Source organism: Salvelinus namaycush, chromosome 6 (assembly GCF_016432855.1).
Source record: "Salvelinus namaycush isolate Seneca chromosome 6, SaNama_1.0, whole genome shotgun sequence".
Taxonomy (NCBI): domain Eukaryota; kingdom Metazoa; phylum Chordata; class Actinopteri; order Salmoniformes; family Salmonidae; genus Salvelinus; species Salvelinus namaycush.
In genome coordinates, this window is record NC_052312.1 from 45,521,197 (window position 1) to 45,544,818 (window position 23,622).

General features: G+C 44.1%; 1 protein-coding gene and 1 pseudogene across 1 annotated transcript; both read left to right on the forward strand.

The window, feature by feature from the left end:
• The first annotated feature begins 2,434 nt into the window (after positions 1-2,434).
• LOC120049149 lies at positions 2,435-6,612 on the forward strand (annotated as a pseudogene).
• A 1,952-nt stretch (positions 6,613-8,564) lies between these two features.
• On the forward strand, positions 8,565-23,550 carry LOC120050087 (SCY1-like protein 2). The gene is made up of 18 exons (XM_038996725.1): positions 8,565-8,709; positions 10,762-10,963; positions 11,179-11,336; positions 12,870-13,014; positions 13,972-14,121; positions 14,233-14,454; positions 14,779-14,895; positions 15,215-15,340; positions 15,604-15,780; positions 16,255-16,377; positions 17,028-17,141; positions 17,299-17,431; positions 17,745-17,863; positions 17,954-18,054; positions 19,521-19,593; positions 19,781-19,870; positions 20,171-20,290; positions 20,509-23,550. The coding sequence occupies exons 2-18, from the start codon at positions 10,787-10,789 to the stop codon at positions 21,121-21,123; spliced, it is 2,760 nt and encodes a 919-aa protein (XP_038852653.1). The 5' UTR covers positions 8,565-8,709; positions 10,762-10,786; the 3' UTR covers positions 21,124-23,550.
• Positions 23,551-23,622: the final 72 nt, after the last annotated feature.

Sequence of the window (23,622 nt, forward strand, 5' to 3'; positions counted from 1 at the left end):
TAGCAGACAAGACCTGCTTTATGAGGTGCTACAAACCCATTGCAGGATTAGACAAATTAGTATACAGATAAGATTTACTTGGGTCCCAGCCCATGTGGAGGCTAAACAAGCACTTAGTAGTGGGGATGTTGAGGTTGTAGTTCCAATGAGCAAGGCAGAGGCAAAAAGCCTGATATGGACAGTGATGGTGCAGAGATGGCAGGAGCAGAGGAATAGAGATACTAAGGGCAGGCAATTATTTAAAGTACAAAGGAGTCGGGGAGGCCGGCAGGAAGGGATCAAAGAGAGGAGGCTATTTTTACAAGATTAAGGGTGGGACACAGCCAGTTGAAAAATACCTTAAATATGATGGGAAAGCTTCCAACAGGAAAGTGTGATTATTGCCAGGAAACAGAGACCGTGGAGCATATATTGCTACACAGTGGGCAATATCAAAGGGAAAGAGAGAGGCTGAGCTCTAGTATGAGGGAGAAGGGGATACAGGAAATTAGTTTAAAGAGTATATTGAGTAGAACGTCATTATATATAAACTCAAATATTTTATATTTTTTTAAGAGCAACATGGCTGGCAGGTAGGATTTAGTTTCTCCCGGTCTCTGGCCCACACTCCAGTACAGTAGGTGTCGGTAATGCACCATAACGATGGATGCCGACCGCCAATAAACCACACTGAAGAAGTAAAATGGTGGATAACTATGCATGGCAATGAACTAGTGCACTTTTTCCAAATCACACTGTATAGCATTTTAGATTATAATATTAAAATATAATAGACCAGGCTAAGGCTGCACTATTACATGCCCAAGTTATCAAACTTACCTTGGTATCCACAATGCCAGGCAGGAGAAGATGAAGAATTGTATCACACTGTCTCCATATACCATCCAGGTGTAGAGATCAGTGAGTGACTGAGTGAAATGCCTTATCAAAATCCCTAATACCTACCTTTCAGAGAGGGGACCGGGTCAGGTGAAAAGACATGTCTGCATTTTATGTTGTCTAATAACCTGGGGTGTGTTCAGTTTGCCTCAACAGTTGCTACGTTGCGTGATGGTTTGTACTGTATGACACATTTTCCCAAAATGGTGCGCACCGTTCTTTAACAACCTTTGAAGTACGTTTGGTACCGTTTGGTGGTTGTGGCGAGGTGTGGCGTGATCAATTCGGGTGTGAAATGGAAGTGAATAAGGGAGAATTATCGGAGGTGGCATGTGCAATGAAGTTCTCGGAGTTTGCACCGATGGTCAGGATAAAGATTAGTCTGACGGTAGGAGTGCCATTTTTTGAGAAAGTGGACCCCTGCCTTTTTGCTGATCCATATGTGGTTTCAGAGTGGGTGAAAACAAAGTTGGGTGCAGTGGAATCGGTGAAGGTAACCTGAAGTGGTCTTGTGATAATTGTTTGTTTCTGCCGGTCAGAGGGAGCGGGCGCTTCACGCTAATAGGGACGAGAGCTGTGACTTGTTTTGCTCTCAAGAAAAGGGCACCATTGAAAGGAGTGACTACTGGGCTAGCAGTAAATGTGAAAGTGGACCAGCTGAAGGGAAAGATTCCCGGTGTTTGTGATGCTTGTCGTTTGGTGTGATGCAAACATGGTGGTGTGAATGGTAAAACAGAAGAGTCATTGTCTGTTCTTTTGAGTTTTGATGTTAAGTATTTGCCTGACAAAGTGATGTTAGGAAATTTCAATTATCCCGTACGAGCTTTGGTGCCGAATCCATTACGTTGTTACATGTGTCAAGCTTATGGGCATGTGGCAGCAGTGCATAGGTGTGAGGTTCCTAGGTGTGAGAAGTATGCAAAAGGACATGAAACAAAGTAATGTGTTGTATTGGGGAAAGAAGTGGTCTGTGCTAATTGTATGGGTGCCTATGGGGCTGGGGATCAGAAGTGTCTGATGAGAGGCAGGTTGAGGTTACCAAGGTTAGAGTAGCGTTGAGGAAGATGGGTCAAGGGGGGGGGGGGGGTCCTGAGAGGATTTGTGTGAGTAGTAGATCTGTGCCATCAGAGGGATAGGTCATTGAGTGATATATGTTTCAGTAAGACTGGCTTTTTAGCGCTCATCAATGGACCGATGAACTGCAGAGATGGAGCGTAAGTCACAGAAAAAAGAGGTTGTGGTGACAGCTACAGAGAAGTATTTAGGTGTACGAGATTTGACCAGTTACAGGGTGTTTTGAGTGGTGGTGTCCCATCCTCCCAGGCCATTGGCCTGAGGTAGGACCAGATAGGTTTGAATAAGGTGGTGGGTTGTGTAGGGTGTGTAGGGTTAGATGGCAGGGTTTGTTTTTTAAAATGTATTTTTCCCCTTTAACCACTCAAAGTATAAGGGATTTATACCCTTGTCTAGTTGGTGGCGGTAATGCAACATTTATTGGATGCCAACCGCCGTTAAACCTCATCGAAGAAGAAGCTACGTCACATCCTTTGTCACGATGGCGGGTGATTTAACTCCGAGGTTTAGACGTTTGAACAGTCAAACACGGAGCCTTCGTGAAAATGTTCAACCAGGTGAGAAATTGACATGAAAATCCTTAGGTTATAAACCGTAACAAGCTTTCAATTTAGCTAGCTACATGTTATGTTTTATGGCTTATGGCCACAACCCTTATATTTTACACAACTGAGTATACTGAAGTTAAACAACCATACTAGAGGCTTGTTATTAATATTGGAGTGAAGGGTAACGTTAGCTAACTAAATAGATTCAGGAAGGTGACGTCATCACACACGGCGTGGCGACATCCCACAAAAATCAACAACCCCCCTCAAAAATCTGACCTGACAGGAGCCAACAGCATACTGTTGATGAAATATGTCTGAGTCTACTACCTGAATATTTCATCACATAGGATTCTCTGGGCACTTCCACGCTACACAGCTGTGGCACAACATCATCCAGGCACTGCAGACAGGTGGAGGTGCGACGACGGCGACGCCTCCTGCGTGTCCACCCAGAATGTTTAACGGGCTCGGATGCTGTAGACGCTGTGCTCAGCTACCTGATGCAGAACGTCTTCTTCTGTGCCAGCGAGGTGTCACGTCTCAAGGCCGCCAGGCTCTGCCAGGCGCTCATGGAGGCCAAGGTGTTTGAGGCGGTGGGGACCAAGCTGTTCCGCCAGGACAAGGAGGCCACTTTTCGAGGACACGGGCTGCAGCCTCTACCGTTTCCAGGACTGCAGCTCGCTGCCCGGCTCAGCCATTAAGGCTGGGAAGGATGGGGACACAGAGAACATGGCCCCCGAGGACTTAGTGGGGAAGAGGAAGAAAGGCTCTAGGTTTGTCTGAGTCACAAACATGCACACACATTCTTTCTTTTTCTTTCTCACACACGGTTTTACTATACCTCACTACATCATCACTGCTCTCTCTCTGCAGACTTGAGTGAGCTGAGGTCCATCTCCAACCCCCTGGCGCTGGGCCCCTCAGACCGGAGGGTAGAGAGGCTGCTGAAGTCCATCAACCTGCAGCCCTCCCTCCCTAAGGCCATTACCAAAGTCCCCACCACCATCTTCCTTTCAAAGACAGGTGAGATGACAAAGCCTGGCTGTCTCCACCTGGCCATGTTGGAAATTACTATATTGGAAAAGTTAATGTACTTTTATTTTTTCCTCTTTTTTTTCCATTCTTTGTATCCCTCTTTCCCCCCTCCCTTTGTCTCGTCCTCCCATTTTCTCACTTATTTTTTTATTTCCCACTCTTGCTTGTCATTCTACCCACCTCTCTCCTCCCTCTCTCCCTTCTCCTCTGTCCTCAGTGGTGGAGGAGGTGTGGAAGCAGCAGACATTGCTGCAGACGGTGGAGCTACCCGTGCTGGACTGCATCCTGGCGACTCCGACCCGGGGGGCCCAGCCCCACCCCCAGGCTGCCGCCCTGCAGCTGCTGCAGAGCCACCACCAGGACCTGGTCATCTCCAACACCTGCCTGGACCGTGAGCTGCCCCAGACCCTCAACCTTCCTGAGTTAGTACCTAACCAGCCGCCATATGATTTAATGGAAAAGATACTAGGAATTGTAAGCATTATTTTGTTGGTCAAAACCAGGGATTGGAACCGGTTTATGGAACAGAACACTGAAAAAGTAATTTGAGGAACGGAAACTGAACTGGGAATGAAAGTGATCTTCTGTTCCGGAACAGAAACATTATTTTCAAATCTTTAGAATGGGTTAATAATGTTTTTTTTGTTCCAAAAATATTCTTGATATCTAGTATATAATTTGGTATGAAGTTATAATGCTAGTAATAGCCTAAACACATTCCAGTTCATGTCATGATGTTCAGCGCTTCAAGCCAAGCTTGTCTCTCTTTCTCCCCCCACCGTTAATAGTGCAGGCGTGAGATGCGACTGAAATATCTGACCAATCAACATGTAAAGAACTAGCTTACGCTTCCATAGAAAGCATCTCTATCAATGCTAATGTGTTGAGTAAATGAATGAGATATTTTGTAAAAACTGTTGATTTCACTGAATGAAAAGGAACTATATGAACCGTTTCAGAACTTTTTACCTGTAACGGAACACATTTTTTAAAATGTTGGTTCCAACCCCTGGTCAAAACATTAACAACCTCCCATTAAATTATATTTAAGCTCTTTTGACATTAAAAGAAGGCACTGAAGTTGGCATCCTCTCCCTGTGACACTGTAGGCTGGACGCATGGCTGGTGGCAGCCGCTGACTGCCTGGAGCTCTTCCCTGACCAGCTGATCGTGTTGGCGGGGGAGCACCTCCTCCAGCAGGGCAGTACCACAGAGGGGAAGAGAGGCTGAGCGGCCAGAAGAAACTGCTGTTTGACACCATGGCCAAGCACTATGGAGGCCAGGAGAGGTCCCCGCTGCTCACCGGATGCTACCTGGACATCCACACGGCCATACTGGACCTGCTGGGTGAGACTGGCTGTTTGAGGAATTATGGTGGGGTGTTGTGTGTTAGTGTGTGATATAGTGTTTTCATCATGTTAGAGTCCTGTGTCTGTACATGTCTCTTTGACATACACTCCCACCCTCTTATCTTTCCTCTTCCTGTGTGTGTGTGTTCTCAGACTGTGGGAAGGTGGATGATTCTGTCAGGGCCTATCAGCTGTGTCTGCATCTGCTGGAGAGATGAGCTGAGGAGGCTCCTGGCCTTCATGGCCGCAGCAGCCCATCCGGATGCATGCCGTCTGAACAAACAGGTAATCCCACTCCACACACACACCATTTGAAAACCATTGTTTCTCAAATAATGGGTCAGGGCCCAATGATAAATACTATATACATCAGTGGTGGGCCAATCATACCCTGGGATGGCGGCTGTCGGTGTAGGTTTTTGCTTCAGCCAAAGTGGTAACACTGGTGGTCCACTGTGTGACGGACCACTCAATATGTCCAGACAGACAACAGGGCCCTGGTCAGCAGGATGTTTCTGAAGGCCGTCGTGCAGACTAAAGAGCTATCTCGTACCCAGAGCGAGAGGCTGCTGCTGTTTCTGATGGACAACCACACTCAGCTCTTTAAGGTAGGCACATGAAATCCCTGATCCTCTTTCCTGGCCCTCTTCTGACAGTCCTCCGATACCAAAATAAACAAGTTTAGGGCCGCATTGTTGAACGGAAATAGTAGCTACAGAGGGAGGCTTTAAAATCAGGATTTGGGCACCGTTCCTTTTTAAAGTCAGGCATCTGAAGACTTAATACTGCACCCTATTCTGAAGAGTGTAATCTGTACTCCAACGGTAGGGAGGCGGTACTCCAACGGTAGGGAGGCGGTACTCCAACGGTAGGGAGGCGGTACTCCAACGGTAGGGAGGCGGTACTCCAACGGTAGGGAGGCGGTACTCCAACGGTAGGGAGGCGGTACTCCCAACGGTAGTTTCAATTGGTTTGGCGTATTTCTGACATTGCCTGATACATTAAATGCAGCATGTATATCATTTGTTTATGTGAATAAAATGACATTTTATCAACCCTTCTCTGTCCATAATGGAAATAGACCCCCACATCGCTGATTGATGCTGTGAGGAGAACGCTGCAAATTCTGCAGCAAGGAAGAGATCCGACATTGCGAGTGAGTTCAATCCAACTTGAGTACATTCAGCCCCACTTGATACATAATTTTAGGACTTGGTGATCTACAGTATATGCCTTTTTGTGCTTATGCTATTATCATACAGTACTACATAAAATAGTGAGTCATCCCTAATCTTCAGTAATGAAATAAACCACCATCAGTGTCGTGTTCACTAGGCACGAAATGAAATAAAACCGACTGAAACGGGCAGGAACTACCAATGAGAAGCACATTTTTCCGTGATGCGTTCCCTAATAAATACACCCCTGTATTGACCCCCTTCTCCTCATCCTGTGTTGCAGTGTTTACATTCTGCCAGCAGGTGTCGCTGCAGCAGTATGAGGATCATACCCTGGAGAGCCTAAAGCAGCTGATCAGGGACATCAGCCTGAGCAAGGCCCTGTCTGTCAAGGAGAGGAGGCGGCTGGTCAAGGAGTTCCAGAAGCACCATCCCATAGTCTTCCTCCAGCACTTCTCCTCCATTTTCTACGGGGGGAAAGGGAATGTAATGAGTGGTGGTAGACCCAATCCAAAATCAAACCTTACCCCCGCCATGCATTTGTAGATTTGGAAGGATTGGATTAGTTATAAGCAATTCCAGGTATAAGTGTTCCACTTACCAATCAGAGGGTAAGGTCATTCCAGGGCCATGTTCAGTTGCTAAATGTTCTTGAACGTTACAGATTGAAATGAGCCGATGTGATTCCTTATTCTACATGTCAGAGTCATGTTTGATCTACATAGTGTATTTATTATCTGAACGTTCAATCCTGCTGAACATGCCCCTGGTCTACACAAGGGCATACTGCATAGAGGGTGGGCCTAGGGGTTGATTTTGGAATTGGGCAGTAGGGATCCTTGTCGCCTTAACAAGCGCGTTTGTTCTTCGTTATGCCAACATTTTCCACAGTGCTGGCAATAGTTTTGTTCCAAGACAGGATATACAGTAAGTTTTTGCCAGGTGATTATCAGGACTGTTTGCGCTTTACATGGGATGAAATTACTATTTTGATTTGATGTAGGCCTAGTTAGTGTTATCTTTTAGTGATGTTACTCTTACGAGGCTTTGCTTTTCAAGTGTTCTTATGACTCCGGCTTCAGGAATGCATTTGCACTAGTTTGTAGGCCATAGTATGTTAGTGGTATGACAGTAGCAATTGTTTTGTTCTAACAAGGAGAGATGCACTTACCCAGGTGCCTCAAGGGTTTAGTTCTGGTGAATGAGAGCATTCTCTGCTTTCCGTAGCTGATGCCTGTCAGGAAAATCTTTTGATTTTGTTGAAATCGACACAGAGGGGAATGTGTAATGTTGGTGAAACATTTATCTAAAACTAACAGGCATAGGATCTAACTGAATTTATTCAGGGCTGGTTTTGGTATCAAGTATCTAGTTTTCTCAGGTAGATTTTATTTAGGTACTGTAAATAGAAGTTTACGCTGGATATTAAGCTTGAACAGGAATCTCTTTATTTCTATACCTTAAATGAAATTTAACACACTTATTGTGTTGACAGTCTTAACAAATGATGTATTGTTTTGGATTTTGTTGACTGCATCTTATAACTGGTAAGGGAATAATGCTGGTAAATGTAACACTACTTTTATATCTGTACATTTTCTGTTGGGGACAAACTGAATTATTTGAAATGGTATTCATTTAGTTATTTGTGGAACTGTTTCCCACTGCTGTCAAGAAGCTATTTCATATCTGTTAATCACATAGTTGACACTAACTATTCTATTGGATTGTAATAGGCTTTGATTGCATGGGTTTGCAATTTTAATCATAAGTTGGTAAATTTAAGGTGGAAAGTTTCAAATGCAGCCAAAAGTTTTTACTTTTGTAGTTTGTTGGAGGTCTTACAAATGAATGCTTCTTCTCAAATAAGTGCCATGTTTTTAGCATAACTTGAAGGTTGAATGAATTAACTTATTGAATTGAGTGTAAATCATACAATCCAGGGGTGTATTCATTAGTTGCACACCCTAGGAAAAAGTTGTGCAACAAAAATGAGTTTCTGTTGGACAAATTCAAATGGGTCCCTGTTTGTTTCCGTTTTTCTCTGGTTCCTAGTGAATACACCCGGGTTACTTTTTGTGAGTTACATTGTTAATTAAGTTGTTGCGTCATTGGTACTTTGTTTTAAATTCTAGAGCATTTTCTGTACTGCAAGTTGCTGCCTAGTTTTGAGCTTTACATATCTTAATCAACAGAATAGTACACATGATCTGTCACGTTGCCGATTCAGGTTTTATATTTAATGAGTTGAATTGTTTTGAAATGCACTTTGTTGAAAAAACAACAACTATTAAATACAGTACAATAAGACTTTCAATAAACATCATTGGAAGTTCTCATTTGAGCAACCATTGGACATATAGATATGTATGAAATATTCAAACACTATACAGAAGAGTATAATCGCTTGTCTGGTATAATCATGAGAAAAGTGCTCCTAAATGAACAGAAAGGGCACTTATCTGATAGAGTAGCCGGAAGTGACGTTTACAGTAAGTAGCAAGCTAGCGTAGCAAAGTCGTCAACCAGAAATTTGGACTGGAAGAGATGGAGGCTGTGTACCACAGTCATCACTGAAAGCTGTTTTTCAATTTAAACAGTACTTGGAATCATAAAACCACTGACATTCCCTTCGTGACACAGGTAAGCATGATACAGTTAGATTCAGTCCCAGAAACGCAACACTGCATTTCAACAAACGTCAAAAGTGACGTCTCTCTAATTAGCTTCCTACCTAGTCTACTGCTATGCGATAGCTAACTAGCTATCTATCCATGTCAGGTTATGCGGCTAGCTAATTGGGTAGCCACATTAACAAAAACCGGTTAAACAAACAGGACAGGTATTGGTTTCGCCAACACGTTAGCTAGCTGGAAGATAATCGTAGCACAACCGCGTTCCTTCCGCAATTGCTGAACTGGCCGTCGGCAGACTCACTGGTATGGATAGCCTATCCTAGAAGTCAGCTAACGTTACCTAGCTGCTTGTGTTTGTTCAGCTACCCTACCAGAGTCACGTGATCTGGCTACTTAGTTAGCTACACAGACGGTGAGGTGACGAGGGGAGAGTCGCTGTGATTGGCACGTTCACATTTCCAGTTGGAAATAACAAGTAGCTAAATTTATAACAATTTTATGATCATAAGGTCCATATTGAAGTGAAGTGTTAAATGTAGCCTAACTTATACAATATCCAGAGAGAAAGAGGTACTTTGGATATATCATATTCCAACATTGCATTTCGCTTAGGATATACAGTAGTTAGGTCTCCAAGCTGGCAGACATATTTTGGTCTAATTCATACATTCATTCAGCTTTATTTCAATATCTGTCATCAATGTGAGGATCTCAATAGCACAGTAAGCCGAGATTCTGGAAATTGAAATACTCTTTATTGAAATGACACAACTGCATTCAGGAATAATATTGTGTAAATCTTTTCACAGCAGACAGACGTAGACTTTGATACTTTTTAGGCAACATCAATCTTGATTCAGGATGTCTCTGCTGTAACCAAGAAGCTTGATCTTGACATCTAGCCACTTAGATAGCAAGTTAGAAAACAAAATGCATAGCAGGAGCCCTGACCTGGATATCATTTATTTCATACATCTTACATTTCTTGTAGTTATATTTAACTTCTAGTTAGTTATAAGCAGTGGCGTAGCCCTAGTCCACACATTTAGTTTGGGACAGAATTTGCAGTTCATTGTTATGGTGACCGATGTGTGAATAATTGCTTTTTTCTAGTGTGTGTTCCACAGTGTTTGGGACATGATGGATTAGGCAGTAATGAGAGACAGAAAGTTACTCACACACAGTGGGAAAGAGGCTGATTAAGTAATGGGTTTTATGGGCTGGTTGGTTTTCTCCCTGCTCAAGATTAAAGCCCTTGGCTCTGTCCATGTCCAGCACTGTCCACTGACTCAATTATGGCTGTTGGCAACAACATCAGCACCAAGCCCAGGTGTTGAGGAGAGCAATGACATTATACCCTGCCTGCAGGAGACTGACAGGACAGATAGAGGCTTCAGACAGTGACTCAATAAGGTTTATAATTAAACATGGGGTCAATGGCTTCCTCACTAGTTTGTTTGGCGTGCGAACCCACATCTCCAGTATGTGTCCCAAATGGCACCCTATTCCCTATATAGTGCACTACTTTTGTCCAGGGCCTAGTGCACTAAATGGGGAATAGGGTGCCATTTGAGACGTAACCCACTGCTTGATATGCTAATAGGATATTATATCTGAATGTGTTAATTCACTCTGATTCTATTGTTGTCGTGTCGGGGTTTGGACAGCGCTTGTCGGAATTTGTCAGACGCGAGTGCAGACAATGCATACTAATAATACAGAGATATTGACTCCTGTTCGGATCTGTCTCTCTCACTTCTAAGTCACTGATTTAGGAGATTTGTGTTTGTGTAATCACACTTGCCCACTGTGTGTACTCTGTAGTACTGTGTGTGTGTGGTACACGTCAGAGACATTGATAGCTCTGTCTACAGCTATCACAGGACACTTTAATGTGCAACATTTTGTGATTTTGCTCTCGGTGGCAAGCTGTCAATGTGTGCTGCTAATAGACTAAGTTTTTTTTCTCCATACGAAAGGGGTGTGTGTGTTAAGCCTTTTTTTCAGAATACCGTATAGTTGTACCCTCTGTGACCTCTTTGTCTCTCTTCCCCCCCAGGGGTCAAAGGTCAGGCTGAGTCACCATGGAGTCCATGCTGAACAAGCTCAAGAGCACTGTCACTAAGGTGACGGCCGACATGACCAGCGCCGTCATGGGAAACCCGGTGACGCGTGAATTTGAAGTGGGCCGCCACATCGCCAGCGGCGGGCCCGGCATGTGCTGGAGGATCTACAACGGAACCAAGAAGTCAACCAAACAGGTGAGGCTGCCTGGGGGCTTCATGGACAGTTCTATACTTAACTAGAACAATGTCTCCCAACCCAGTCCTTGGGCAGCCTGAGAACTTACACATTTGTTTTCCACAATTTGTTCAAAGGATAGATGGGACTCATTTTACCATCTCCAACTGACACAAACTGTCAGTGTTTGTCCTGATGCAGATGGTAATTCCTGTCTTATTGTTTCTTCTTCCAGGAGGTGGCTGTGTTTGTGTTTGATAAGAAGATGGTGGATAAGTATCAGAAGTTTGACAAGGACCAGATCATTGAGTCTCTGAAGAGAGGTGTGCAGCAGCTCACCAGACTGCGTCACCCTCGTCTGCTCACTGTCCAGCATCCACTGGAAGAGTCGAGGTGGGTTAAGCTTACCGTCTGCTTCCCAGTTCAAACAGTTTGCGCGTATATTCTGACTACATTTTGTGATATTTTTGTTTGTTTTGGTGTTCTGCAGGATTTTTTGGGGCTGATCGAGCACACCATTTTTTTCTTGAGGCTTCTCCTAGTTTGAAGTTTACGCCCCTTCGTCTGTGATTGGTCAACAGTAGGGATTCTTCAATGATGTGTTTGTAGTCATTCAACGACAGACTAAGCGTTTTCATGCAAATTCTTTCACTTGAGAAATACTCCTCCAAATAACTTGGTTAGATGTAAAATTGCGAGACTAAGACGTCTGCAAAAATGTCAAAATTATAATTAAAGACCTTGAGTTATCTTAGATTAATTCAGACTATTTTAAGTATGTGTACTAGCTGCTACGGTGTCTCAAGAGGGACAAACAGTAATATTGCCACTTTTTTCTAGTTTTTCAAGTGAGGGTATTTTAAGGGAGTATGTGAGCACAGATGTTCATTTCGCCTAGCCGAGTTTTGCTAGGAGCCTTTACACACACACACACACGTCATGCATACACACCCATGCAAAAAAATGATAAATACACACGACAGAGGACGCATACACACATGCAGCAAGATATGATGAAAAGTTTTGGGCCTAGCTCTATAGACTTGGCACTGAATAATACATACACCTGCCAGAGAAAGTGGAACAAGCGGTACTCACTCAGTCTCTCTCTGTCCTACTCTCGCTCTATTTCAATTCAAAGGGCTTTATTGGAATGCTCACTGAGTCTGTACATAGTCAAAGCTTTCCTTAAGTTTGTGGTATTCTGCCACTGTGTACTCTCTGTTTAGGGACAAATAGCATTCTAGTTTGCTCTGTTCAAGTAATTCTCTTTTTGTTTTCTCATGATTTGGTTGGGTCTAATTGTGTTGCTGTCCTGGGACTATGGGGTCTGTTTGTGTTTGTGAACAGAGCCCCAGGACCAGCTTCCTTAGGGGACTCTTCTCCATGTGCATCTCTCTGTAGATGATGGCTTTGTTATGGAAGGTTTGGTAATCTCTTCCTTTTAGGTGGTTGTAGAATTGAATGGCTCTTTTCTGGATTTTGATAAGTAGAGGGAATTGGCCTAATTCTGCTCTGCATGCATTATTTTGTGTTTTACGTTGTACACAGAGTCTAAATTTAGTGTTTGTCCCATTTTGTGAATTCTTGGTTTGTGAGCGGACCCCAGACCTCACAAAAAAGGGCAATGGGTTCTGTAACTGATTCATGTATTTTTAGCCAGATCCTAATTGGTATCTCTCACACTCGCTCTCGCTCTCACACACTACATTTCTTTCCTTCTCTCTCTCTCACACACACTACCTCTTTCTCTACCTTTTTATTACTCAATCCTTCCTCTAGTTCACCATCATCCCCCGTTTCTTTTGTTCTTTATCTTACTGTTCCTCTTCTCTTTTCTCTGTCATTTTTAACAGACTCCTTCTTTCTTCACCGTTGTTTGTTTGTAATAATTGACACTGTTTCCTCTCTCCCTCCCTCCTTCAGGGACTGCCTGGCGTTCTGTACAGAGCCAGTGTTTGCCAGTCTGTCCAATGTGCTGGGTCAGTGGGACAACCTGCCCAGCCCCGTGCCCACAGACATCAAGGACTACAAGCTGTACGACGTGGAGACCAAGTATGGCCTGTTGCAGGTGAGACCCAATACACACACATGCAATTGTGCACATACACACACGTAGTCTGAAATGAACACACACACTCACGTCTTGTTGCTATGTATATTGCTTGGCAGATGTATGTTTCAAACCCAATTGAACTAACCACACCTCTCTTTCGGCTTATTAAATTGTCCCAGGCATATTTTTGGGGATAATTGATTAGATTGCACTCCCCTGCCAAGTCACACAGCTATTTAAAGGTGCAATCTGCGATTGCTACATACAATTTTTACTTATAAATCAATTATATGTACCCATTGATTCTTGAAGAATATAACTTATAAATGCCTCATGAGCTAAGTTCAACTGTCGTACCCCATCAGAACCCAAAGCTTGTTTTACTAATTTGTTTGTTATTGTAAACAAACACTAGCCTTAAAACATGGTTAAAACTATAATGTTGATGTAATGGATGGTCAGTTCTTATATCCATAGCTCTGTCTAGGAATTTGGGAGTGGTAAACATTTTCCAGCCCCACCCTTCGGCTTTTTACCAAAACATTGGCGGAGTTGCGCTTTATTGTTTGAACTGCAGATTGCCCCTTTTACGGAGGAATTCTGTGAAATGTCAATGCTACATAATTGTTCTGGGTTGGAAAAAAACCCTCTGTCAAGTACAGCTTGAATTTGTGTGTTATGGCGTGAATGTTTTTTTTTGTACGTCTTCTTAAATGCCTGGGACACGTGAGATGAGATGAAGTAATCAGACTGTACTTTACTGATCCCCAAGTCTTTAGTTAATATCACAGATTGTCTTTCTGTTTCTCTGCTCACTGTCTTACCTCTCCTATCTTTATCTGCTTCATGCCTCTTTCTTTTCCTTTCTCTTTTTCACTCTCTTTCTATTTTGTTATCCTCTCCCTGTGACTACTCTCATCTCTCTCTCTTCTCCCTCCCTCTCTCTCCCTCCTTCACATGTCCCTCCCTCAGATCTCGGAGGGCTTGTCATTCCTACACAGCGGGGTGAAGATGGTCCATGGGAACCTGTGTCTGGAGAACGTCATCCTCAACAAGAGCGGAGCCTGGAAGATCATGGGCTTTGACTTCAGCATCTCCTCCACCAACCCCTCCGATGCCGAGGTGAGACGCTCAGCGCATCTGCCTGTGTGCACCTGTATGTATCTCTTCCTCTGTGTGTATCTGTATATATCCTTACATACCTATCTCCACCTCCCTCCCTCCTTCCCCCAGCTCAAGTATTCCTGTAAGGAGTGGGAGCCCAACCTGCCGCCGCTTTGCCTGCCCAACCCAGAGTATCTGGCCCCCGAGTACATCCTGTCGGTGAGCTGCGACGCCGCCTCGGACATGTACTCGCTGGGCGTGGTGATGCACGCCGTCTTCAACGAGGGCAAGCCCGTGTTCCAGGTCAACAAGCACGACATCTTCAAGAGCTTCAGCCGACAGCTGGACCAGGTGAGGGGGCGGGGAGTGAGATGAAGGCTTGATGGCCAGAACATGTCCACGTGATTGCTAGTAAAAAATATACATCAAAGTTGTGAGTGCTGGCCCTCTTCATAAAGTTAGAGTTCTCTGGAGCGACAGCACCCAAGGACCTCATTCAGGCAGCAGACCTTAGTTAGAATGCATCACGTCTTATTTAGCATTTTGGGGAGAAAAGGACAGAGCGATATTAATGCCAAAGTGCACTGCAATATTTGTAATGCTTCATTGATTCCATACTTTTTGAATTGGTAGATCTCTCTCCCCCCCCCCCCCCCCCCCCCCGTCTGTCCATAGCTCAGCAGACTGAGCCCCACCATGTTGAATAAGATTCCTGAGGAGGTGAGGGAGCACGTCAAGATGCTGCTGAGTGTCACGCCCAACGTCCGGCCTGATGCTGACCAGATGACCAAGGTCAGATCACCCCCCGTGTCACCAACTATGACCTTATGTCACTAATACAACAGGATACACAAGACCTTTACATATTAAAACAGGCTCACCAAGTCAGTTAACTGATAAATAGATTTAGATTTTCTGATTCATTAATAAAACTAAACTTGAATGTGTGTCGTCGGTTGAATATGTGTCGTTGGTTGAATGCCCGTTTTCAAGATCGTCTTCCTAAAACGTTATTTCAGAGAATTTAAGCAAGATGAAGTCATTGATCCTGCTTTATGACATACCACCCAGTTCAGTTGAATAATCCCTTCTCTGTGTCTGGGTGCTTCAGATCCCCTTCTTTGATGACGTGGGGGCGGTGACGCTGGCCTACTTTGACTCCCTCTTCCAGAGGGACAACCTGCAGAAGTCCCAGTTCTACAAAAACCTGCCCAAGGTCTTGCCCAAGCTACCCAAGGTTAGTGTTGACTGTGTGTGTGTGTGTGTGTGTGTGTGTGTGTTGCTCTTACAGGTCATTTTAGTGTCCTAGTTGTACATTCCTACAGTAGAATGCTTCATGCTCAGTGGACAGGTAGTTTGGAGCGTGGTCTTCAATAATCCAGTCAAATTGGGATTGGCCATTTTGCAAATATGTGCTCAAAGGTGACTTAATAAAAATGATTCTGATTAAAGCCACTATTCCTAACCCCTTTGCGTCCTGTCTCTTCCTCTACACCCCAGAGAGTGGTGGTGTATCGTATCCTCCCAGCCCTCACCTCAGAGTTCGTGAACCCAGACATGGTGCCGTTCGTTCTGCCCAACGTGCTACTGATCGCAGAGGAGTGTACCAAGGACGAGTACGTCAGACTCATCCTGCCGGACCTCAGCCCTGTGTTCAAGCAGCAGGAGCCTGTCCAGGTACACACACACACACACACACACACACACACACACACACACACACACACACACACACACACACACACACACACACACAGACGGACGGATGCAAAGGACACACACATATAGTGTATCCCCATACCCAATTTTCAGGCCTACCTTCTATGTTTTCTTGATGTGTGTTACAGGGATGGCATGGTTAGATAACAGACTAGAGGATGCTATATGCTTTAGCTGGTGACAGGGCTGTATAGATCATACTGTTTCTCTCTCTTCTCCTTTCCACGCCTTCAGGCAAGCAATATGGTGAGTGGTCTTTGCTAAGCGTAGTTGCTAAGACTGTGTGTGTGTGTGTGACACTAATGCTTAAAAAAAGAGCTCACTTTATTCCTAGTTTCATTTCACTGGTAGTTACCCATCTCTCTCTTTTTATCTGTCACTCTCCCATCATTAAGCCTGGATGAACTGCGTTTAACCCTCTGTGTCTCTCAGATCCTGCTGATCTTCCTGCAAAAGATGGACCTGCTGCTGACCAAGACCCCACCGGAGGACATTAAGAACAGCGTTCTGCCCATGGTCTACAGAGCCCTGGAGGCCCCCTCCATCCAGATACAGGTACCAGGGACAAGCACATCATGACTTTACAAAGGGTTTATTCCCCCGGCAGAAAGAGAAGTGCAATACTAATGAAATCAGGTTTAGGATTGAGGTTAAAGTTAGGTTTAGTTTGAGTGTAATTTAAGGTAAGTGTAAATTAGCATACTGTCGTCCGTTGCCATACATTTTCTGCCCGTTAAAAATACACTGCCTTGATTTAATGCGTAATTTGTTTGCCAGGTACTGTACATTGTAAAAGACAGACATCTCTATTTACCTATCTAAATGAGTGATATAGTGAAGGAAGTAAAGTTTAGGAGGATAATTGCAGTGTTAACGTCTAAACACTAATTGTGGTACAAGTTGCCCCTAACCACAGCTCTAGAATCCCATTGCCTGTCCCCAAATCCTAAACTAACCATTGAGAGGATAAGAAAAACCTGACCCATTGAGAGGATAAGAAAAACCTGACCCTGCTCATATGGGAACCTGGGACATGGGAACCTCCATAGAGATTCTATAATACTGACCGAGACAGACAATATTTTGCAGTTGCTATGATCCCAATGTCCATTCGAGAGTTCTAGGCTATATGTGATTCTATGGAAACCCCTGCCGTTAAGTCATCAGCAATGCTGTGCCATATATTTGTGTGCCCCCCCCCCCAGGAGCTGTGTTTGAACATAATCCCTACCTTCGCCAACCTGATCGAGTATCCCTCCATGAAGAACGCACTCATCCCCCGCATCAAGTCTGCCTGTCTACAGACCTCCTCACTTGCAGTCAGTCTCTCGCTTTCATTTGACTCTCTCTCTTTCTTTGTCTGTCGGTCTCTCGCGGTCTCGCTCTCTCTCTGTTGATCAAATGCACATGGTTGTTGTTTGACAGGTGACAGAAATATTCTGATTGTGTGTGCGCATGTTTGACCTGTGTGTGTAGGTGAGGGTGAACTCCCTGGTGTGCCTGGGGAAGATTCTGGAGTACCTGGACAAATGGTACGTCATTGACGAGATCCTTCCCTTCCTGCAACAGATCCCCTCCAGAGAACCAGCCGTACTCATGGGGGTTCTAGGTAACGGAACATCTAGAACGTCTAAGAATCTAGATGATAGTCCTAGGGATTGTTTGAAAAAAAGAAAACTAAGAAAAAATCTCAACAGAAAAATGATTAGTACTGTTGAAGAGTTCTATCTCATTTTAGAATCTCCTAGGATAAAATTAATCAATTCTCCTAGGATAAAATTAATCAACTCACCTAGGATAAAATGACAAATTGAAATAGGCTAACACTTAAAAACATGATCTATCGCTTTAACAGTATTGCTGCTTTTTCTGTTGATTGTTGTGGTTCTGATCTATTGTGGAATGGTTGTTTCCTCCCATAGGGATCTACAAGTGTACCTTCTCCCATAAGAAACTGGGCATCCCCAAAGAGCACCTAGCTGCCAAGAGTCTGCCTCACCTAGTCTCGCTCAGTATAGACAACAACCTCAACCTCAACCAGGTAGGTAGAGCACACACACACACACACACACACACACACACACACACACACACAGAGGTTGTATTCCCACCCTCTCTCTGTGTGTTTCAGTTTAACTCCTTCATGGCTGTGATCAAAGACATGCTGACTCGTATGGAGGCAGAACACAAGACCAAACTGGAGCAGCTACACAGCATGCAGGAACAGCAGAGGTATCAGTCAGATCATTCTCTCCCTCTTGTCTTCCTCTGACGTTGTAATGTCAGGTGCACCAGTACAGTGAAATGTCTTTCTTGCAGCTCGAACCCCAACAATGCAGTAATCAATAACAATGTTTTACTAAAAATAACAAGGTAGAACAATAACGCTTGAGATATTAAAAATAAGAACAACACGATAAAGTAAGTATGCGTACTATATACAGGGTCGGTTCCAGTAGGGATACTGGATTGATAGAGGTAGATATGTATAGGGGTAAGGTTACTATATACAGGGTCGGTTCCAGTAGGGATACTGGATTGATAGAGGTAGATATGTATAGGGGTAAGGTTACTATATACAGGGTCGGTTCCAGTAGGGATACTGGATTGATAGAGGTAGATATGTATAGGGGTAAGGTTACTATATACAGGGTCGGTTCCAGTAGGGATACTGGATTGATAGAGGTAGATATGTATAGGGGTAAGGTTACTATATACAGGGTCGGTTCCAGTAGGGATACTGGATTGATAGAGGTAGATATGTATAGGGGTAAGGTTACTATATACAGGGTCAGTTCCAGTAGGGATACTGGATTGATAGAGGTAGATATGTATAGGGGTAAGGTTACTATATACAGGGTCGGTTCCAGTAGGGATACTGGATTGATAGAGGTAGATATGTATAGGGGTAAGGTTACTATATACAGGGTCAGTTCCAGTAGGGATACTGGATTGATAGAGGTAGATATGTATAGGGGTAAGGTTACTATATACAGGGTCGGTTCCAGTAGGGATACTGGATTGATAGAGGTAGATATGTATAGGGGTAAGGTTACTATATACAGGGTCAGTTCCAGTAGGGATACTGGATTGATAGAGGTAGATATGTATAGGGGTAAGGTTACTATATACAGGGTCGGTTCCAGTAGGGATACTGGATTGATAGAGGTAGATATGTATAGGGGTAAGGTTACTATATACAGGGTCGGTTCCAGTAGGGATACTGGATTGATAGAGGTAGATATGTATAGGGGTAAGGTTACTATATACAGGGTCAGTTCCAGTAGGGATACTGGATTGATAGAGGTAGATATGTATAGGGGTAAGGTTACTATATACAGGGTCAGTTCCAGTAGGGATACTGGATTGATAGAGGTAGATTTGTGTATGTGTGTTGGAGTGTCAGTGGGGGTAGTGTGTAGAGCCCTGTGAGTATGCATAGAGATGGTCAGACATTTGTATTTTATTCTTTATGCACACTCACAGGGCTCTACACACTAATGTTTTAGACTTCTGTTCTTTCTGTATTTACTATCTTCCTACTTCTCCTTTTATTAGTCAACAATGACTCAGGAAAGATGTGATGCAAGTTAATGTTCAGAATCTGATTAGAAAGATGAGGGTTGAGTAATGTTTTATATTTGTGCGAGCCAAATTCCCCTGAATGAAATAGTTTGAGCTATTCTGTCTGTCCTCAGGAGTATGAATATTAATACCAGTCAGACCAACCAATCGGAAGAGACTACGCGCACCCCCAGCCCTGGCAACCAGGTAAGAGGTAATTTCCTTGACAAAGAGGGGAGAGGCGATTGTCCAGATGAGGCAAATGCATGAAGGATTGATTTAATGAAGGCTTGATGTGTGTGATTTCATACACGTAAAAGGCCAAATGTATAATAAAAATGCATGTTGCCATGGGTTAGTGTTATGGCTTATTGAAACCGTTGTCTTTTTCCAGATTGATGATGTCTTTGGAGGGAGTTCTAGGAGTGCAGGGGTTAATGGGAAAGCGAACGGAAACTCGGCATCAGCTCCCCAACTCAACAGAGTACGTACTCTGCATCTTATTCAGTAGGCACAGACCGGAGCAAACGTATTGCAGTGGAAGTCTGTTAACGTTCCTGTTAAATTAGCTTGGGTGGTGCATGTTCTGTTTGACTCTCTTTTTGTGATTGAATGTTACCAAACCCATCTTATCTAGCCTAACCTTGTATAGCTGCTAGTGTATATTTCAGGGATAAGGGATTATTATTAACGTTTTCTGTTCTTTCTCCCTTCCCCCCTGTCTCTCGCTCTGTCCCTCTCCTCTCTCGCTCTGTCCCTCCTCTCTCTCCCTCTCTCTCTATAGATGTCTTTGACTCTGGAGGAGAAGCAGCGTTTAGCCAAGGAGCAGGAACAGGCAGCCAAACTAAGAAACCAGCCAGCACTAGCCCCCCAGAGTATCAAACCAGCTACTCCTTCTACCCAGGTAGTAGACACACACATACTCATGTGAAAATGTATAGTTCCTTACTTGGTAGCCATCCATGGTTACACGTTTTGATGTCCTCATATAGAACAATCACAATATATCTGTATCATTTATTAGTTTGATGTTTTAGAGTGATGTACTTTAGTTTCCACTTCAAACCTGCCACCTATTTGTCATTGAGATGATAAGCTGATTTGACCTGATGTGTTTGGCAGGCCAAGGACCTGACCAGCTGCCTGCTGAACAATATGACATCCCTGGGCAGCCTGTCCCTCACCTCTCCCCCCAGACCAGCCCTCATCCAGGGCAGCACCATCTCAGCCTACCCCTCCACAACCCCCATGGGCTCTCTGGTCAGCAACGGCTACAACCCAACTATGGGCTTCCAGACAGGGGGTCTGGGCATGCGGCCCCCCGGCCCCGGCCTCTACGGAGGGATGGCCACCACCACCAGCACCCCTAACTTTGGTGCCCTGACCCACAACCAAGGGAGTACCAACACCCCTGACATGTCTGCCTTGGACTCCTTATTCACTTCCAACAAGCCCAAAGTCAGCCTCAACCAAATGGCTCCTCCCAAGCCCACCCCTGAGACCACCGCCACCCCCTGGCTTAATCAGTTTGGTTCAGCCCAGCCCAGTCAGACTGCCCCGATGCAGGGCACGCCATTAGCCATGGGAGGGGTGACCAGCGGGTTCGGGATGCAGGCCAACCCTTTCTTCAGCCCGCAGAACTTCTCTCAGCCCACTTCCGCTCCCGGAATGAACGCGGGTGGTGGGCTTAGACACAGTTCGTCTGTCAACAACGACCTGAAAGACCTATTTGGCTGAGAACAACTTTCCCCTCTTTAATGACGACAGACTGATGAAAGGGGAGTTGGACTTTTGAACTGCAAACAAGAAGAATGAAAAATCCACTTTTTGGACCGACTGTGAAAACGATAATGAAATCCACTTGATATTTGTTGCTATTTGTATTTTAATCTTCTGTGGTTTGGGTTGCAGTGTGGTTCTTCTATGCTCCCATCGGACTGAACACTGAAGACTCAGCTTTTCAATCTGTACGCGGATTCCAAATCTTCTTGACTAGAGAGAGAGAGAGAGAGAGAGGGGAAAAAGACACTTACGTTGTGTTCTGCTCTCAGTAATGTTTGTGGGGGTTTCATATCGTTTCTTTCCTGAGACACTTTGGGGTGAAAGGTTTATTCTAGAATGCATATCTTCTCCATAATCCCTGTTCTATGTGCTAGGATGAGCAGTGGCATGGAGACCAGTCTTTCTCAGTCCATTCCTTTTTAGCCCAGCGCCAACACATGTTATTCATGCTGCCCACCTCAGCAGCCTGCTTTATCATATCAGCGTGGTTCTTTTTAGTGGGGTCCTGTTGCTTTGAGGACGACAATCCAGAAGAGCTGTAGAATCGCCGGCTAAACCGCACGGGCGGAAAGGCCAAGTCTCCATGGAAACGGTCTCCGCAGTAACACCCCAGTCCATTTTGGGATTTTTAGTACCTATGCTTTCTGTTCTCTGCCTAGAATGAGATGATGGATAAGGATTCAACAGTGATGTGTCAAGATTCTTACAGTATAAATTAATCAAAATGAAACGGGATGGAAGTGAAAATCTAATCGAAGTTTATTGGTTGCGTACACAGTTTAGCAGATGTTATAGTGGTTGTGGTGAAATGTTACTAGCACTTCTGCAATTTCTACATCTGACCTAAAGAAAGGGTATTTTCTGAGACGAAATCCAATTCACCAACAGTTTGAAAAGGGAGGGGTTGATTGTGTTTAGGCAATTAGTCTGGTTAGGGATTGTTATCCACACAGAATCCTGTGTGTGCTGTGAGGGTGACGTTACATACGGCTACCTTCTTAATTGAAGTAACTCACCTGCATATGTACTGAATGGTTTGCTGTAAGTGAGTGATTGGTCGATATATACTGGGAATTGTGAAGGAATGTGAAGTAGTACACACAAATGTGTGCATATTGAAATGTCAGCACAATCATAATTCATTTAGTTAGTTTGCCCGGTATGTTCCTGTTTTGTAATACCCCCTCTGACTTCATCAATGTGTTCCCTTCCATCATGTTACTGGCCTGACCAAGATGGGACACCACAAACGATTGTGATCCTGTTGAAATGTGGTGAATTTAGTAATTGTTTTATTCCATGCATCAAACCAGGCTGCTTTCAACAAAGCAAGCAGTCCGTGCATTTTAAGTTAATCGTTGGACATATCAAATGCAGTTTTTATTTAAAAAACTCATATATATATATATATATATATATATGAGTTGAGCACTTTTTCATTAAAGGGGACCTGTCCTAAATTGTTGATAAATAAATCGATTTAAAATGGGAGAGCTCTTAAAGGGGCCCTTGGATTGTTGTGCTCTTGTGATGATGAATGAGAGGCCTTAGAGGAGTGCTGTGTGCAGTAATAATCCTTGGCGGTGGAACTAAGTCTGGGGCTACATCTCAATAGTCAAAAGTAGTCTCCTTTCCTCGTCCCCTTTGCATATCTTCTTCCCTTCATCTGCACTGATCTGAAATCCCAGGATAGGTGAAAGCCCTATGGGCCAAATGTGACAGGAGAGTGTCATCTCACCTATCCACCTGTTGCAGACTAGTGCAGGTGAAGGACGGAGATGAGAAAAGGACGCCATTGTAGACTTTTGAGACCAACCCCGTTGTGTGAATCCTCACTGAATGCTGTTTGCAGACTGGGGGACGTAGGTTTTGTTAACTGAACACATGCTAACTTATATTCACAGGTCTTTGTTGGATTTAAAAAAATAAATGTATGCCTACTGTAAACCGTGACTAGGTGAGCTGTCACTGAGTTGGCACAATGATAATGTCATGGGCTAGTGTATAACAAAAAGGTGGTCCTTCTGGGTTGTTAACCTCTTTCTATTGGACACAAGTGATGGAGGTCTGTCGTGATTGGGCAAAGACCTCTCTGATGTCCATCTTTCACGAAAGGTAGCTGCAATGTTCATGTGATTGTAACTATGACGACGGAAGCCTTTTTGAGGTCGAGAACTGGATCGCGTTTCCTGTCGTTGTGACTCGTGCGTTTGGACACGAGGACAAAAGCCTATTCTTCTACAAGAGTTCTGATCCTTTGAATACTACTGCTGTCATATGTGTAGTGTGGCCTCTATCAACTATGTATTGTGTGGTGTTGTCTGAGGTGGTTCAATGAAAATCTGTACATATATATATGAAAATACACAATCTAATATTCTCTATGATGTCAGTGTATTTGAGTCTGAGATTTGAAGAGTAACTTTGAGTTCTGGAATAAGATGGCCTCAATCA